Source organism: Rhinopithecus bieti, unplaced genomic scaffold (genome assembly GCF_001698545.2).
Source record: "Rhinopithecus bieti isolate Rb0 unplaced genomic scaffold, ASM169854v2 scaffold_18477, whole genome shotgun sequence".
Taxonomy (NCBI): Eukaryota; Metazoa; Chordata; class Mammalia; order Primates; family Cercopithecidae; genus Rhinopithecus; species Rhinopithecus bieti.
The window spans coordinates 849,194-866,699 of NW_016809209.1; the positions used below are offsets into that span (position 1 = coordinate 849,194).

Consider the following 17,506-nt stretch of genomic DNA (forward strand, 5'->3'; position numbering starts at 1 on the left):
GGGGCGGGCACGGGAGCCGGTACCTGTCAAACAAGAGCCAAGGAGCAAACTAGCTTCTTAGTCACCTTTCTCTTCTCCCCGTTTTGGCAGCAGCCCCTCCGGGCAAGGGGAAGCTGATATCATAATTATTGGCTCACCTGGCAGCTGCCTCCCCTCACCTGATGTCAGCACAGACCCAGGACGGCCGAGCTGACGGACTGACAGACGGACAGAGCTCCTGTCCCCCCAGACCCGGGCCCCCACGCCGACCTGCTTCACTGAGCAGGTAAGAGGAGCCCCGGCCCAAGTCAGCCGTGGAGGCCAGCAGGGCCGGGCTGGGGCATGGGGAGGGGGTTTGCCTTTTTAACGGGGCTCAGGAGTGACTGGGAGCACCTGGGTGCTCCCCACATTCTCACTGCAGCTCAAGGGAGACTCAGAATTCGGGTGAGTGCCTGGAGGCCAAGGGGCACCCCCTCCCCGATGCCCCCCTCCAGTTCCTTTTCTAGATTGTCCAACTTTAATCCCCCTTGCTGTGGTGTAGGTCTCATTCTGGCGTGTGCTGGATTTTGTGTGTGTCTCTGTGTGTTGGAGATGTGCTCACTCACCCTGTGCTGGGGGGTAATAAGGATTCAGAAGTGCTAGTTCTGGAAAACTAGAGCTGAAAGGCAGGGGGCCATGTTCTCCGTCTAGTGGTTTTCCAAGTGAAGAAGGGAGAGCCCAGCTCTGGGAGCTGGGGGCACCAAGGTTTGTGCAGATCAAAGAATTGCTCAACATCTCCATGCAGCCTAGGCTGGGGTCTAGATGCCTGGGCCCATGCAGAGACCTGGGTTGCAGAAAGGAAGGAGATGGTGCACCTTGTGGCGAAGCAGACAGGTGGCAAACAGGTGCTGTGGCTAGGAGTTGATGCTGGTCACCTTCTATCCCCAACTCCATTTCTCTCCCGCAAGACCCCTAAGGCAGAGCCCTGGTGAGCAGAACTGGGCCAGGCAGGGAGCCCTTAGGCCTTTGGGGCCTAGAGTTGGGGGTGTGAAGAGTGAAGGCCCTTAGGGAAATGGCCGAAGCAGCAGGAAGCGCCTGCCAGCTCCCCTGACTCCTCCCCACCCACTACCTGCTCAGATAAGGTTCTGGCATTCCCCGTGGAGTCCCCCAGGCCCTCCCTAAATATCCAAAGAAGCCCGTTGGATGAAGAGTAGACTCTAACAAGTGGGTGTGTTTGCCTCTTCTCTTGGCACCTACAGGCATGGGGGATATGTTTGGATGTGCTTTCTGGCAATGCACAACTGGTCAGCGGGAAGGGACCCGGGTGGAGGGGCTCCTCTTGGGAAGTCACCCTATCCATCCCCTGCCCCTATGCCACTCATTGCCCACGTCGGGCAGGGCTGCCCCTCCTAGTTTTCCTAATCCCTGAAGGAGAAAATCTGGTCAGTTTCCTCACAGTCATGAAGTCCCTCTGGAGCCTCTCTGAAATCTTCACCGCTGCAGGGTCCAGTTCTGCTTGCCCCGTAACCTTCTTCCTCCCGCACCAGGGAACCCTAGTTCCTCGGATCCAAGGGCAGCGTTGCACTGCAGTCCTGTCCCCATCGGGCTTGGCTCAGACCCTTTTACCATCTTGCTCATTCCCTGACCACAAGACACAGGCAGTAGAAGGGCACCCTCGGTGGATGGGGGAAGGGGCAGCACCTCCTATCCTGGTCCCTTTCTCTTATGGCTCTGTGAGGGGTTCAGGGTGAGCCAGGCAGGGACAGAGCCAGGCTGAGTCCTGAAGAGGGGCAAAGGGGGTGAGGGCTGCCCCAGGTTGGGGATCCTCAGAGGCAAAGGGGCCACAGGGAGAGGCACATGTCTTCCTGGCTCCCCACCCAGCCCCGCCCGCGCTGCCTTTGCGAGCTCAGCTCCCGGCTCCAGGGCCTGCCGAGGCACGCTGCCCCCCCAGGCCCGGCGCCTCACTCCCTCCCAGAGCCAGGAACCTGTTCTCCCGGGAATGCCAGGGAGTTCTCAGAGGACTTTATTTCCCAGGGGCTCAGGGAGCCCCAGAATCCTCTGGACCAGTGGGTCCTGGGAAGCTAGAGAAAAATTAGGGGGCTTAGGACCCCTCCCTGCTCCCCAGCTTTGTCTCATCCACACACTGACACCACATTGCCTCCAACCAACAGCCGTCTCCATTGTGAAAAGGCTTCATCATGACAAGCCTTAGGAAAGTCAAAGACAAGGGGGAAAGCCCGCTGGTGACATGCGCCTTCTGTCATGTGCCCTCCGCTGCCTCAGGGAAAGCCTTCCTTTCCCCCGTCCCCCGGAGAGTCCCATCTGGCCTCTAAGAAAGCAACATATCACTTCTTTCCTTGGACTCTTCATCTTCTCTAGCCAGGAAGTCCTTCCTGATGTCTAACCTCCCCCTTTCAGGTTGGAGTTGACACCTGGGTTTCATGGACCAGCAGAACCCCCATTGCCTGCACAGGGCCCAGGCACATAGGCAGAGACTGTTCTAAGTCACATTGAAATGCCCTGCTTGCTTGGGCACTGGCAGGGACAGAAAGGCCCCACTCCCGCTGCCCCTCTTATTCTCTCCGACTCCACATTCTAATGAAGTTGCGGTCCACTTCTGCCTGCCTCCTCATCCGCCCATAACAGAAGGATGGAGGGGACCGAGGTCCTGCAGGTATGCCCTCCCCTCTGTCCTTCCAAATCACAGCCTGCCATCCCCGCTGTGGCTGGAAGAGGGGAGCTCAGGAAGCCAAGATTGGCTTCTGCAGCAGGAGCGATTGATAGACTTCAGAGAAAGTTCTCAGCGTTTTAGGTTGAGTTTGACTGGACTATGTGACCACAGAAGCCGGTTTCCTGAGTGGAGAGGCAACCATTGATCTGGGATGGGTGGGGCTGGGCTGGCAACATGCCCAGGAGCTGGGGAAGGATGAGATGACCTCCAGGAGCTGGGGAAAGACAAGATGACCCCTGGGAGAGGGCCTCCCAAAAGCACCAACCACATGGTTCCAGAATACATTGGGTCTTTCCACCTTATTCATCTCCATCCCCTGCCCCTCCCTGCCTCTCTGTGCCCAACTCCAACCTCATCCCTCACCTTTCCACCTGTTTCTGTCTCTTTCCCCATCACAACCTACCTCCATTCCCATCTTCAATCCCAGCCCAGCCCCTTCCTACTCATCCTCATCCCCAAACTTGCCTCCATCACCACCACCCCATCCTGCTCCTTCCTCCTTACCTCACCTCGTCACTCCCACCTCCAACCACACTCCTATCCCCATCTCCCCCTCCTACTCCATTCCTCAAGATGTATCTCCCCCTATGTCACAGGTTCCCTTGGAGTCCAACACCTCTCACCAGCATCCCCGCCAGGTTCTGGGGTGTCCTCCAGGTTCTCTGAGCGTTGAGGAAAAGCCCAGAGCCATGCAAATGGACAAAACAGGCAGGATGAGATCATCCCTGGAGCAACCCTTAGCTTTCTCATCCTATCTGGGCCGTAAAGGCTGGATGCTCGCCAAACAGTAAAAATGAGTTCAGATGCAACAAGACAAGTGGAGACCTAGTGTCCAGACAGACCCCCACACTGCGGGCGTGTGGCAGTGAAGGGAGGATGGAGAGACACTATCAGAGAGCCCCAAAGTGGGGCCGGGGCAGCCTTTCTCAGGGGGCTGGGAACGTAATTGATCCTATTAGGCATGGAAGGCCAAGGAAGGGGGGCATGGAAGCAGGAGCAGGGATTTTTAGGGTTGATTAGTAGTGCACATCCCCGGGTCTCTACCCTACCTGTGGCCCTTGCTTAGTCAGCTCAGATTAATGGGGCCAGGGAGAGAATTCGCTGAATCGTGATCTCTTGAGGAACTTGACTGAAGAGCCAGCCTGTGAGTCATGGGGAAAAGGGAACCTGTGCTCTCAAAGCTACTCTAGAAGCTTCCAGGGGTAGGCACCCCTCAAGACCCTCCCATCCCCTTCCAGGATGCAACAGAGAGCCCACTGCAAGGTCTGAGTCTCGCCCTCCACCCCATGCTCACAGGAGGATGCACGGTCAGTCAGTTCCAAATCCTGCCCTCGTACACTCTCTGGGGCCCTCAGGGCTCCCCCCACTGCCTCTGACAAACTACAGCACAGACACACACACACAGACACACACACACAGAGACACACACACACAGACACACACACAGACACACACACAGACACACAGACACACACACACACACACAGAGAGACACACATGCACACACACATACGTATATACATACAGACACACACAGACACACACAGAGACACACCCTGACACACACACACAGAGATACACACATGCACACACACATACATATATACATACAGAGAGACACACACAGAGACACACACACATAGACACACAAGCACGCACACACACACAGAGAATGAGAATGGGGTGCATCCCTGGAACCAGATTGCCTGGAGACAGTTGAAGGCCCCACCTACACTTGTAAATTCCATAGCCATGTCCCAGACTGCACCAGCCCATCAGTCTTGGAAGGCATAGGATGTACATGAGGAAGGACACACACACACACACACACACATACGCTGCTGTGATCAGAAAACCCAATTATCAGACTCTGCACTTAGCACCCCTCCTCCACGCAGGCCCAGAGCGACCACAGCAGTCCTCACTGTCAGTGGGGGCAGTGTCCCCGGCTTCCTCTGGAGAGGGTTCCTGGAGCCTACACTGGGCACCAAGAGCGTGTAGATTGATAGAGGTGGCTCTGCTTCTCTGTGCCTTCCCATGAGCATGTCCAATCTGCCTGAAGTGGGAAGGGTTTTGGAGAAAAAATTATTTGGAGTAGCAATGCCAAACCCAGGATGCTCTGAGGGTGGTCAAGGAAGAAAGATGGCAGCTGGAGCCAAGGAGCTGGATGGGCTCAGGTAAACACCCTCAGAGCCTGCCCCTTCTTCAGAGACATGATTAGGTGCTCAGAGTTGCTTCCCATAGCCCCGGAGCCTGGAGGAAGGAGCAGTGCACAGACGCCTGCATAGCAGGGAGCAATCTCTCCCACTGGTGGGACCTCAGTTTCCCCATCTGTCAAATAAAGAGGGGCTTGGGCGGGAGGGCCTCCCAGTGCACTTCTCACTCCAAGGCTTATTAAGTTCAAGGAGATAACCACCTGCCTGTCCCCTGTGCCAGATGGCGTTGAGGGAGGAGGTGCACCAGTTTGTATTTGTCTTGTACTAAATCTGTATTATTAGTAGTGGTGGCAGAATTAATATCCCTAATAATAGATTGGTATTAATGAGCAGTTCTGATAATGATATGTACAGAGTGTGAGAGGCCCCTGGCCCAACAGATAGTGGGATCCTGGGCCATTTCTTTGCCCCCACTCAGGTGGACAGGCAAAGAGGGAGCGCACCAGCAAGACGAGGGCCCTCTTGACCATCCCCCTGGGGCACACCCCTAGGAAGGGGGGATGGTTAAAGGTAAAAAGATCTCACTCAGCCCCATCCCACTCCTGAAATCGTACAGGCCTAGGACCCCAGGGGAGGAGGCAGGGGCACCAGACAAGCTGGTGCTGGTTTAACTTCTGAGGATTTTGACATTCTGGTTCTCACTGGGTCCCCAGGACAGCCAGGTGAAGTATGTAGGGCAAAGACGAGGACCCCGTTTTATAAAAGAGGGAACGAAGTTTATTCCCATGACTAGCCCACACTGAGAGCAGAGCTGGGAGAGGACCCTCCTGCAGTCCTTGGTCAGGAGGCCTCACTGTGAGGGAAAAGGGGGATTCTGCAGGGAAGCCGGGATCTGGGCTCAGTGAAGGCTTCCAGAGATGATAACGCCAGGTTACGGGGGAGGTGAGACCAAGCTCCAATATGTCTGTTGGTCTCAGAGATCAAATCCTTTGCTGCCAATCACTGCCACAGCCCATCAACTCCGAAGCCAATTACCTATGTAGCCCACAGGAGGCTGGGGGTGGGACCATCAGGCTCAGTCCTGGGTGACTTCATTACAGAGGTGGGACTTCCGGGCCACAAGGACCCAGAGCTAATGAGTGCTTAGAGGTCAACCACTTCATCCCATCCCTCAGCCCATTTCTCCATTCCCTTCAGCCAGTGTAGCTGAAGGAAGCTTGTTGTAGTAGGGATGAAGGCCAGGCTTCATAATCTGTGCAAAAGCATCCTGGTCCTTTACTCATGCCCCACCTCATCAGCCATTCTTTTTGGCCCCTATCACAGCTGGGCAGACTGAGGATTTCAGGGAACTTTCTTCTCTAGAAACCAGTGTCTAAGGCCTCAGATCACTTCTTTCTGCACACTGCCCCCTGGAAGGATCAAGCAGGCAGCAAGTTCCTCCTTCTCAAAAGCCCAGCTTTCCAGTCAAGCCGTCAGTGGTTCTAGGTCACCCTGTCCATCTCCAAGTCACAGGTCAGGCCAGTTCTCGCCATCAGACTCAGCCATGGCTTCAAAAATCCCTGGGAATAGATGAGCACCATGGCATGCACTTTTGGTCTCATATACTCCAGAGGCTGAGGTGAGACCCCAGGAGTTTGAGACCAGCCTGGGCAACAAAGCAAGACCCCATCTCTAGAACCTGGGGAAGGTGGAGGTGGGAGATCCTTCTCCTTAAACTGCCTGTCTAAGGGTTTTATGTACTTGGAACTGGGAATTGCCCTCCCCCACTAACCTCGGCAGGGCAAGCTTGCTGACCTTGCTTCTGGGAGCAAGATGTTGGGGTAGACTCACAGCCTCAGAGCCTGGACTCCAGAGTAGGCAGGGAGGCAAGAGGGTGGAAGAGGCAGACCATGAATGACACCCAAGAGTAAGAGCAAAAGATCCCTGGGGGCTGAGGATGCTTAGGTGGGAGGTCTCTGGCAAGGAGCATCTAAAGAGTAGGAAGAACCCAATAGGGCTGATCTCTCAGACTAGCAGAGGACAGAAGCAGTCCTAGTAGGTATGTCTCAGAAAGGAATGAATGGGAGCTTTGGGAGGTAGCATTTCTTGTTTCCTTGAAACCAAACATTCCTTTCTTTCCATCTACGAAATAAGCATCCCCAGCTTGGCCAACATGGCAAAATCCCGTCTCCACTAAAAATACAAAAGTTAACCAGGCTTGGTGGTGCCCATCTGTAGTCCCAGCTACTTGGGAGGCTGAGGCAGGAGAATCACTTGAACCCAGGAGGTGGAGGTTGCAGTGAGCCAAGACCGTGCCACTGCACTCCAGCCTGGGTGACAGAGTGAGACTTCGTCTAAAAAAAGAAAAAAAACAGAATAAACATTCACAGGTAGGTCAAGGACCTCCATCCATCTATCCCTCTAAATATTCATCCTTTACACTATAGATACTCACAGAAATAAAAATACTTAAAATAAAAAATAAAGCATTCATCCATCTGTCTGTTGATTTGCCCATCTGTATAGCTTTCCATCCATCCTTGTCCATCCATCAATCTCTCCATCCGATGATCTGTCCATTCATCCAACTGTTCATCTGTACATACATAAATACATCTATCCATCCATCCATCCATCCATCCAAAGAGGTCAGGCTCCAGTTGGCCTCCCCAGGGCTGCTAGGAAGGGCCTGTGGTCCTGTGGCATTTATGGGGCATGTGACCTGCCTGCCTGGCCTGGGGAGACAGCCCCGCCTCAGCCCTCAGGCAGGGGGCCGGTCCAGGGATGTGGGAGTATTTATACCTCGATGGAGGCTCCCGGGGAGCTGCAGGCTGGATGACTCCCCGAAGCGGTGATGGTGGCCATGACCCAGAGCCCACTGTGAGTCCTTGGATTTGGCTTCTTTGGGGCCACGGCTGGGTGGCAGAGGCTAGAAAGGGGCTGGAGAGACAGGAAGCTGCCCCCAGAGGCAGCCAGGGATGGCGAAAAGGAAGGGGTGCTGGGCAAAGGAGAGTGGGAGACTGGACGCTGTTGGAGTCAGGCATCTGAAGCAAAGCTGGGACCGTCCCTGGAGAAGGGATGAGTCTATTGCCCTTAAACAGGCTCTAGTGGGTGGCTTTGTGAATGGCAGGAAGGACAGGACAAGAGGACTAAGATTACAATAAATAAGGGTTAGAGATTGGTCCGGGGCTCGAGTGCTTTTCCAGGATGGGCATGCTAGGCAATGCTCTGGGGCCAGCCTGCTTCCAGAGACGCACGGGAATGCTGAAGGGGCTTTAGGAGAAGCCTGATTTGGGGGCTGGAATGACTCAGCTGCAGGTGTCAGTGGCTCACATGGAGGAAAGCGTCACCTGGGGGACATGGTAGCTTTTCATCCTTTGTTCTCCCCACTCCTCTCCCTGCCCATTCTGTCCCTACCTGCTCTGCACTTGAGTCAGATCTCGAGGCAGGGGCACGCAACCCATTTTCTGAAACCGATGCTGGGTTAAGAGCCAGAGAGGCCAGAATTTTGCCCTCAGAACTTCCAACATTGATGGGGAGAAAGGAGTTAGAAACCCCCTCTTTCTTGGCATTCCCAGACCCTGAGTTTCCTGGGGTGCCCAAGCCTCAGGCACAGCCCTCAGGCCCTTCCCTGCCACCCCCGTAATTGCTGAGCTGCTCCAGGGGACCCCTCCCAGCAGCCTGTCTGGTGGAGCCCTAGGTGGGGCTACAGGCCAGCACCCGGCCGGGCCCCACCCCTCGTAAAGCATGCTGCCGCAGCCAGTAACAGAAACCATTAAGGTGGAACCCAGCTGTCTCCACCTCTCTCATAAAGAGTGGGTAGGAGGCAGCCAGATGGGAGGCAGCAGGGAGCGTGAAGAGAGCCTGGGGAGGACCCTTGGTGCCCCAAGCCTGCCTGTCCCTGTGATTCAGCTGCCCACAGGGGAGGCAGGGACAGACCCTCCCAAGGAAACCTCCAACGTCGCCCCTGCCCACCTTTCAGGCATGAGCAGGGAGGCTGAGGCGTTCCCAAGGTGGGGCCTTGGTAATGGTTCAGCATGCTGGCTTTGAAGCCTAGGTCGGAATCCTGGGGTGCATAATTTACTAGCTGAGTGAACTTGGGCAAGTCAGGTTAACCTCTCTGAGTCTCAGTTTCCTTATCTATAAAATGGGATGATAATACAGCTCCTCCCTCCTGGAGTGTAAAAACTCAGCCAGCTCTTCCTGATCTCCTTGAGGATGTCCTCAAGGGGGCCCCACATAAAGGCAGAAGAGGGGTGAGGTCCCAGCTGACAGCTCTGTGGGCCAGATACACCTTTACAGGGTACATATCTCCACAGGGTACACACCTCTATGAGGTACACACCTCCACAGGGTACACACCTCCACAGAGTACAGAGCACATACTTCCACAGGGTACACACCTCCACAGAGTACAGAGCACATACTTCCACAGGGTACACACCTCCACAGAGTACAACCTTCCATAGGTGTACACATATCCACAGTGTGCACCCCTCCACAGGTGTGCACATTTCCAAAAGTGTACACACTTCCACAGGTGAGCATACCTCCACAGGTGAACACACTTCCACAGGGTACACCCTTCCATAGGTGAACATACTTCCACAAGTGTACACCCCTTCACAGAGGTACACCTCTCCATGCGGTACACACTTCTACAGGGTACACACTTCCACAGGTGAACATACCTCCACAGGGTTCACACCTCCACAGGCTACACATCTTCACAGGTGTACACTCCTCAACAGGTGTACACCTCTCCACAAGTATACACTTCCACAGGTGTACACACCTCCATAGGCTATACAATTCCACTGGTGAATATACTATACTTCCACAGGTGTGCACTCCTCAACAGGCACACACCCCTCCACAAGTATACACACTTCCACAGGTGTACGCCCCTCCACAGTGTGTGCACCTCCATAGGGTACATACCTCCACAGGTAAACACCCTTCCCCAGGTGTATACACCTCCACAGATATACATATCTTCACATGTGTACACACCTCCACACGGTACACACTTCCACAGGTGAACATATCACTACAGTGTTCATACCTTCACAGGGTACACATTTCCGTGGTTATATCCTCCTCAACAGGTATACACCCCTCCACAAGTATACACATTTCCACAGGGGTACACACCTCCACAGGATCCACACCTCCACAGGGTACACACTTCCACAGGATACACACCTCCACAGGATCCACACTCCCACAAGGTACACACCTCCACAGGATCCATACCTCCACAGGACACACACCTCCACAGGTTCCATACCTCCACAAGGTACACACCTCCACAGAGTACACACCTCCACAGGATCCATACCTCCATAGGGTACACACCTCCACAGGGTACACACCTCCACAGGGTACATGCCTCCACAGGGTACACTCCTCCACCAGGTACACACCTCCACAGGATTAGCCTCAGTATCTTTAGATACTAATGGTCCCAGGGGCTCATTTGACTTATAAAGGAACCGAAGTACAGAAAAGGGAAGTGAGTTATCCAACGTCACACAGCCAGCAGTGTTCCCTGGCCCCCACGCCTGAACAGCCTCATCTGCCTGAGTCCTAAGGAGCCAAGAGAAGGTTCTCTGATAGGTGGGGAGATGTTGATGGGTAGAGGGGGCACAGGCCAGCTGTTTGTGAGAAGGGCACAGAGCAGGAATGCAGTAACGATGAGTGTGGATCCTTGATGATTATTGATCCTGTTGTCAGGCTTTCTAGGGAATTTCCCACTCGCCATCCCCTCTATTCATGTCAAAGGGCCATTTCTTTCTTCTCTCTGATGCCAGGGCAGATCAAGTCCACCTCTTCCATTCCCACTCCCCAAGGATCATGGCAGGCAGAAGGTGGCCAGAAAGCCCAGATGCTGAAAAGGTCTTTGATCAAGGTTTTGCCAGGGGTGCACCCTGGAGAGGCAGTGTCTGGGGGTATGGTCGTGGCTCTCAAGACCTGAGAGTCAGATGTGGTTTTCAGTCAGCTGTGTAGCCCTGCGCAGGTCATTTCTTCTCTCTGAGTCTCAATTTTCTCCCCTAAAAAATGGGCTTAATGACCTTGCTCCCCTGCCAGTGGTGTGTTGGTAAATGTTAACCAGTCAGCTTTCAAAAGTAAATAAATCATGATGTTTAAAAAGGCTCTGATTTGTAGGATTTGCTAATTTCCATGGGCAAATACTCCCACTGTGGCTGATCTCCACCAATTTCACTGGACATGGAGTTGGGAAGAAATGGGCACAATTGGCTCTCATGAGCCCCTACCAACTGGCTCTGCACACCACTGCCCCCTATCCTCCAGGGCAAAGGGAGGATAACATGAGACAAGAGATACAAAAGTGCAGAGAGGCTAGGCGCAGTAATCTCAGCACTTTGGGAGGCTGAGGCAGGAGGATCACTTGAGCCCAGGAGGTCGAGGCTGCAGTGAGTGATGGTCATGCCACTGCACTCCAGCCTGGGCAACAGCACGACCTTGTCTCAAAAAAAAAAAAAAGAAAAGAAAAGGTGCAGAGGAAACTTTAGAGTGCACTGCAGATGTGGAGCTGCGACGAAGGGACGCCAGGGGCAGTCTGCCAGTGAGAGCCTCAGCCAGGAAGCAGGTGCTGTGGATTGTGGGTTGTGGGTACCCATATTAAGGGGCAGGTCATGAGAGTGATCTGGAGGAGCTCCTGGAATCTGAGAAGGCAGGAGAGTTGACTGGGCCTCCTGTGCTGGTATTTGCTGATACTTGCGCACACATTCTATCCAGTTCCAGTGCTCCCTGAAACTGGAACAGGCAGGATAAAGGTTAGACTTCTACGAAAGATCCCTTCTGAATGCAGATGTCAGCCCCAAGACACTGGGGCCAGCAGAGAGACCTCCCGAGAGATCCAAAACAACAGAGTCAACCCCCTTCCTCTCCATGTAAGTCCCCAGGAGTTTCTACAGATACTAGCTCTACCACATGGGAATGGCGGAAATAACCTCTGAGGCCAGAGAGTCAGGAAGAGGGAAGTTTAGCCTCTGCCAATGGGAGAGGACAATGTCAAGGACCTGGAGGTAGGAGGCAGGAGAAGGCAGGAAAGGGGAGTTCCCTTCCTGATGCTCCCCCCTACTCAGCCCATAACTCAGGCCTTAAATAAACTCTGTCCCACTGCTAATTATTAATAATAGCTATCATTTATTGAGCAAGTACTGTGTGTTAAGCTATTTACAAGCAATATTTTATTAATCCTCCAGAGAGGAATGTATTTATTAGTCCTATTTTACAGATGAGGAAACTGAGGCATGGGGAAGGAAGTTAAGCATCGTGCCCAACCAAAGTCCCACAGTTCCTGTGATTCAAATCCAGCCCTGACTCCAGGTCATCCAGCTTCAGGGGCTCTGCCAGTTACTCCAGGGAAGGGTCAGGACCAAGGCACCCTCATCCAGGTTCCTGCAGTGAGCCCTTCCTAGTGCTGCACAGGAGCCCCTCATAAACACCAGTCAGAGGCCTTCTGACCAGCCCCTGAGGACCCCCTCTCTCCTGGGCCGTGTGGCCTTAGGAAAGTCACTTTACCTGTTCCCTGGGCCTCACCTGTAGAATAGAGTTTTAGCTGCAACCAAGGGGCATCATGGTCACCAAAACAGGAGTCCCCACTTACAAAACCTGCCCAGAGGAATCCCTGAAGACCAATCAGGAACCTCTGCATCCTTCATGCAAATTAAGGGGTGGGCCTCTGAACTCTGCATAACTTCCCTGGTTCTCATCCTGGCCCCAGGGAATTGGAAGAGGTAGCAGGGTGGTTTGGCCAAGCGAGGCTGTGAAAGTCATGGCTGTGAACTGAAGCCTCTGTTAAGGCCTCTGACATGCAGGAACTCAGCTGGAGCTGGAGATGATGTCTTGGGGAATAGGGAACAGGTGCAAGAATGGGGCAAGGCCGAGACTGTGGGGATCATTCTGGGCAGGCCAGACCCTCAGGAGGTGGTGCACGCCTGAGCTGGAGCTCAGAGAGGCCTCCCCAGGTTCACATCTGCAGGGCAGCAGTGCTGGAGTCTAAGCCAGGCTGAGTGAAGGCAGGCAGGTAGGGAGGGCTAGCAGGGGCAGCTGCCACCTGGGGCTTGGTCATCAGCCAGTCGCCCCAGGGCTGCCAGACCTGAGGCAGCGAGAGCATCAGAGAAGCTGTAGAGCCTGGGGCCAAGGGCCCTTGGGCCCAGCCACACTTGGCCAACAGAGGCCAGATGTATGACACGTGTCCTTGAGCATTTTCCCTGTGCCAGCACCTTGTGCACACCATCCTCACAATGACCCTGTGAGGTGGGTCCGTGTGCCCCATTTCCCAGATGCAGAAAGTGAGGCACAGAGAGCTACACAGTTTGTTCAAAGTCACACAGCCAAAAAGTGACAGAGCTGGGGCTGGAATTCAGCTGGGCTTGACTCCAAATCCTTGCTCTAAACCATTGTGCTACCCCAGCTGCAGGGAGGGGAGTGGCCAGCCTCCCCAGGTTACAAAGACTGACATCTGGCGGGGAGGAAGGGCCCCAGCCTCCCATTTGGAGCTGGAGGATGCCTTGGGAAGGTGCCAAGCCCGCTACACCACCTCCCGAGAAGGCAGCTCTGGGCCAAGGTGAGGTGTGGCCGCCAGGCAGGCCCGAGCTGTCCAGGAGGAGCTGTCCAGGGAGCAGTAGGCAGTGATGCGGAACGGGAGGTGGGCTGCCCCGCACCTTTTGGGCCCCATGCCTGCTCCGCTGTGGTGTCCCGTTACGGCCAGCTCGGCGCTTTCCCGGTCACGCCACATTTAGCATTGCGGAGTGAGCAGGCGCCAGGACGTCAAGAAGGGGTGGTGGGGACTCTTGAAGGGGCGGGAGAGTCTCCCACCAGGCCCCTACCTGGACCCCGGCTTCCAGCCCCTCCACCACTGATCCCCCATGGGATCTTTGGGCAAATTGCCTCCTCTCCTTTTCCCTGTTACCTGCTCTGTCAAATGAGGTTTATTGATGGTTTATTCAACAAAGATGTGCCAACCCCAGCCTGGGTACCATGGGGCCAGTGAGGCCAGCCACCTCTCCCTCCCAGAGCTCTGGAAAGAACATGGCCTGAGAACAGCACAGCTGCCCTGCTCCAACTTGAGGGGGTGTTGGGTAGAAGGGGTGAGTGTACACCTCATGCTTTTCTTGCTTCCTGGACTCCCAGCTTAGCCTACCCCAACTCTGACACCCACCCAATGAAGAAACCATAAGCAGAGCGCAGAGTCTACAGTCAGGCAGACCAGAGTTCTTGCCCCTGGGTGACTTGGGCAAGTCATGTAACTCCGCTAAGCTTCAGCATCCTCATTTGGAAGGTGGGGTCAATAATGCTCCTTCCTTACAGGGTTATTCTGATAGACGAAGGAGAAAACCATCCAAATGGTTCACACAGTGGCCAGCCCAGAGCAGACCCTCAGCAAACTGTAGCTTTTATCAGAGACCACTTGGGCAAAGAGAAATACATTCAAGAGGAATTGCTCTTGCAGGTGGTAAAGGAAGGCAAAAAGCTGAGGATAGTAAGAGTGAGAGGCTGGGTACGGTAGCTAGACTGTAATTCCAGCACTTTGGGAGGCAGAGGCAGGCAGATCATCGGAGGTCAGGATTTGGAGACCAACCTGGCCAAAATAGTGAAATCCCTTCTCTACTGAAAATACAAAAATTAGTCAGGCATGGTGGCGTGTGCCTGTAGTCCCAGCTACTCTTGAGGCTGAGGCAGGAGAATCGCTTGAACTCAGGAGGTAGAGGTTGCAGTGAACTGACAGCATGCCACTGCACTCCAGCCTGGGCAACAGAGGGAGACTCCATCTCCAAAAAAAACAAATAAATAAAAATAAAAACAAAAATACAAAAAATAGCCAGGTGTGCTGGTACAAGCCTGTAGTCCCAGCTACTCTTGAGGCTGAGGCAGGAGAATTGTTTGAACCCGGGAGGCGGAGGTTGCAGTGAGCCAAAATGATGCCACTGCACTCCAGCCTGGGTGACAGAGAGAGACTCCATCTCAAAAAAAAAAAAAAAAAAAAAAAAGGGGAGAGCCCCCCCCACAAAAAAATTCATAATGAGAACTGGCATTTATGGGGCACGGACTATGCACCAGGCACTGTGCTGAATGCTTTCTGTGCATGATTTTGTTTGACACTCACAACATCTGTGTGAGGTAGGGCCTGTCCCTCTCCCAGTTAGATGATGACACTGAAGTTCAGAGAGCTTTGCTGGCACAGCTTGAGAGGAAGGGCCAACCCCGGCTTTGAGGCCTGAGTCCTCTTAACCACCCCACTGTGTTAGGGACAGGATTCCCCTATGATTGGAGAAGGTCTGAGCAGAAAAAGCCCTCCGATATCATGTACCCAAGCTCCTAGGTCTTCATGGGGAAACTGAAGCTCAGAAAGGGGCAGTGGCCTGCACAAAGTCATAGGTTAGGGTTTGGAGGACACAGGTGGAACAGCACTTGCCAGGCGCTGCAGTGTGGGTGGCGACATCCTCAGGGCCCGCTAGGCTCACAGGGCCGCCAGGCAACCAGGGACCTTTGGGTCCCCAGTTACACACTGTGGCCACGTCAGCCAGGCTGATGGGTCACTGCAGGACCAGCCTCTGCTAAGGGCTGACTCACCTGCATGGAGGCGGTTGCTCCCACCCCAAACATGAGTCTGACCCATGCACCAGCTCACTCTCCCCTCAGGACCACCAACTTGCCCAGTCACTGAATGGAGACCATCTGCTGCGGTCACCTTGCCAGGCCCTTCGCTGTAGACACAGGAGACCGATCCTGAGGAGCCAGAGGCAGGGCCCAGCTGGGAGCCAGGGTCTCACTGGTTCAGTCTCTGCAGCTGCAGCCTGAGATCAGCCAAGCCCCTCCTGAGGCTCCTACCTGGCTTGCTTTGCCCTTTCTCCACAGAGGTCTGCTCTCTCTGCTGTCTCTCTCTCTGTCTCTCTCTCTCTCTCTCTCTCTCTCTCTCTCTCTCTCTCTCTCTCTCTCTGGATCCCTCTCTCTCTCTCTCATCACATGGCTGACTGGAGGCAGAGTCCCAGCCCAAGGACGGGGTTGGGGTGGAGGTGGCGAACCTGGGTTGGTCACCCCTGGATGCTGGTCCTCACTCTCATGGCAGGCGGCTTTCTTTGAGGCCAGGACTGGGTGATGGTGTCACTGCCCCCGCCGCAGTCTGACGTCACGCTGCCGGGCCCCACCAGACTGGAGGGCGAGCGCCAAGGGGACCTCATGCAGGCGCCGGGCCTCCCAGGCTCCCCTGCCCCACAGAGTGTAAGTACCTGGCATCCGGGCCTGGCTTTAGGCCAAGGCCTGCAGCTGCCCAGGCAGCAGGTGGACTAGTCACCTTACTGCCCCCAGGGACCTCCCAGGGTCTGTCTTGTCCCCTCCACCAGCAAACAAGTCCTCAGTGACCCCGAGATCCAGAGGGGTCACTCCTCATCCCTTCAGTCTTGGCCTGTCCCAGGGCAGGGCTGTGAGCACCATCAGATTTGGGGTACCCCAGATTTCACAGCAGGGTGCCCTCATGAAATTGGGGCTCCCAAGGGCAGACTATGTCTTCTCCACCATTTAGGGGCTTCCCAGAGCTCAGCCATAGACCCCTTTACCCCAGAACAGAGTAGGGTCCCAGCCAGTCCCCAGGCCTGTTTCAGCCTCCACTCACAGGCTCGCTACTCTCTGTCTACCCAGAAGCATGCTGGCTTCAGCTGCTCGTCATTTGTGCCCAACGGCCCTCCAGAGAGGACACCCTCACTGCCTCCACACAGTCCCCGCATTGCGTCACCAGGCCCCGAGCAAGTCCAGGGCCACTGCCCAGCTGGCCGCGGCCCCGGCCCCTTCCGGCTCTCACCCTCAGACAAGTATCCTGGCTTTGGCTTTGAGGAGGCCCCAGCAAGCAGCCCCGGGCGATTCCTCAAGGGCAGCCATGTGCCCTTCCACCCGTACAAGCGGCCTTTCCACGAGGACGTCTTCCCGGAGGCCGAGACCACCCTGGCCCTCAATGGACACTCCTTTAAGACCCCAGGGCCGCTGGAGGCCTTCGAGGAGATCCCAGTGGACGTGGCGGAGGCCGAGGCCTTCCTGCCTGGCTTCTCAGCAGAGGCCTGGTGTAACGGGCTCCCCTACCCCAGCCAGGAGCATGGCCCCCAAGTCCTGGTGAGTACTAGTGGCCAGCGAGAGTCCTATCTCCCCGCTGTCCCAGTTCCTAGCAGCCTAGAAAGAGTCAGTCCTCTGAGACCAAAGTCCCACCTTCTCTTTGCAGAGTTTTCCACCCAAGACCAGAGAGTTGGGACCTCCTGGTCGACTGGGGAGGGGGTGTTGGCCTGGCCAGCATGGAGGGGAGTGGGTGGCGGAAGGCAGGCCAAGCTAAAGAAGCTGGCAGCTTTCAGAGGCTCCTGAGTCAGCATTCCAGTGTGTGACTTCTCTCTGTTTGTTTAAGTGTCAAGAATCTCCAGCCAGACCTACACACCCATATGCAAATGTGACAAGAAAAACACATTCCAGAGACCAAGAGAAAGGGTTTGGGGAGGAGCCATAGGACATAATTTTTCCCTCCCCAGCCTTAGCACACAGAGTTGAGAGAGGACTTTAAGTCTGGAGGGACCCTTCCCGGTCCCATTCTTTGCCCAGAGTGGGGCCTGGGTATATTCCTGGAAATATCTTGGAAGGTTAACATGTCCTTCCATAGCCTGATCTCCATAAG

The 17,506-nt window shown here is 54.8% G+C and overlaps 1 protein-coding gene across 2 annotated transcripts in view; it reads left to right on the forward strand.

The window, feature by feature from the left end:
- Positions 1 to 80: 80 nt before the first annotated feature.
- FOXN1 (forkhead box N1) overlaps positions 81 to 17,506 on the forward strand; it is a 30,268-nt gene continuing 12,842 nt past the window's right edge. Inside the window, exons 1-3 of one of the 2 annotated variants that reach the window (XM_017888901.1) lie at positions 81 to 265; positions 15,941 to 16,077; positions 16,495 to 16,959. In XM_017888901.1, coding sequence (XP_017744390.1) covers positions 15,955 to 16,077; positions 16,495 to 16,959 — 588 coding nt within the window. In that variant the 5' untranslated portion in view covers positions 81 to 265; positions 15,941 to 15,954. Of the gene's footprint in view, positions 266 to 15,926; positions 16,078 to 16,494; positions 16,960 to 17,506 lie in introns of those variants that run through there. The other variant, XM_017888900.1, reaches the window with a different exon arrangement.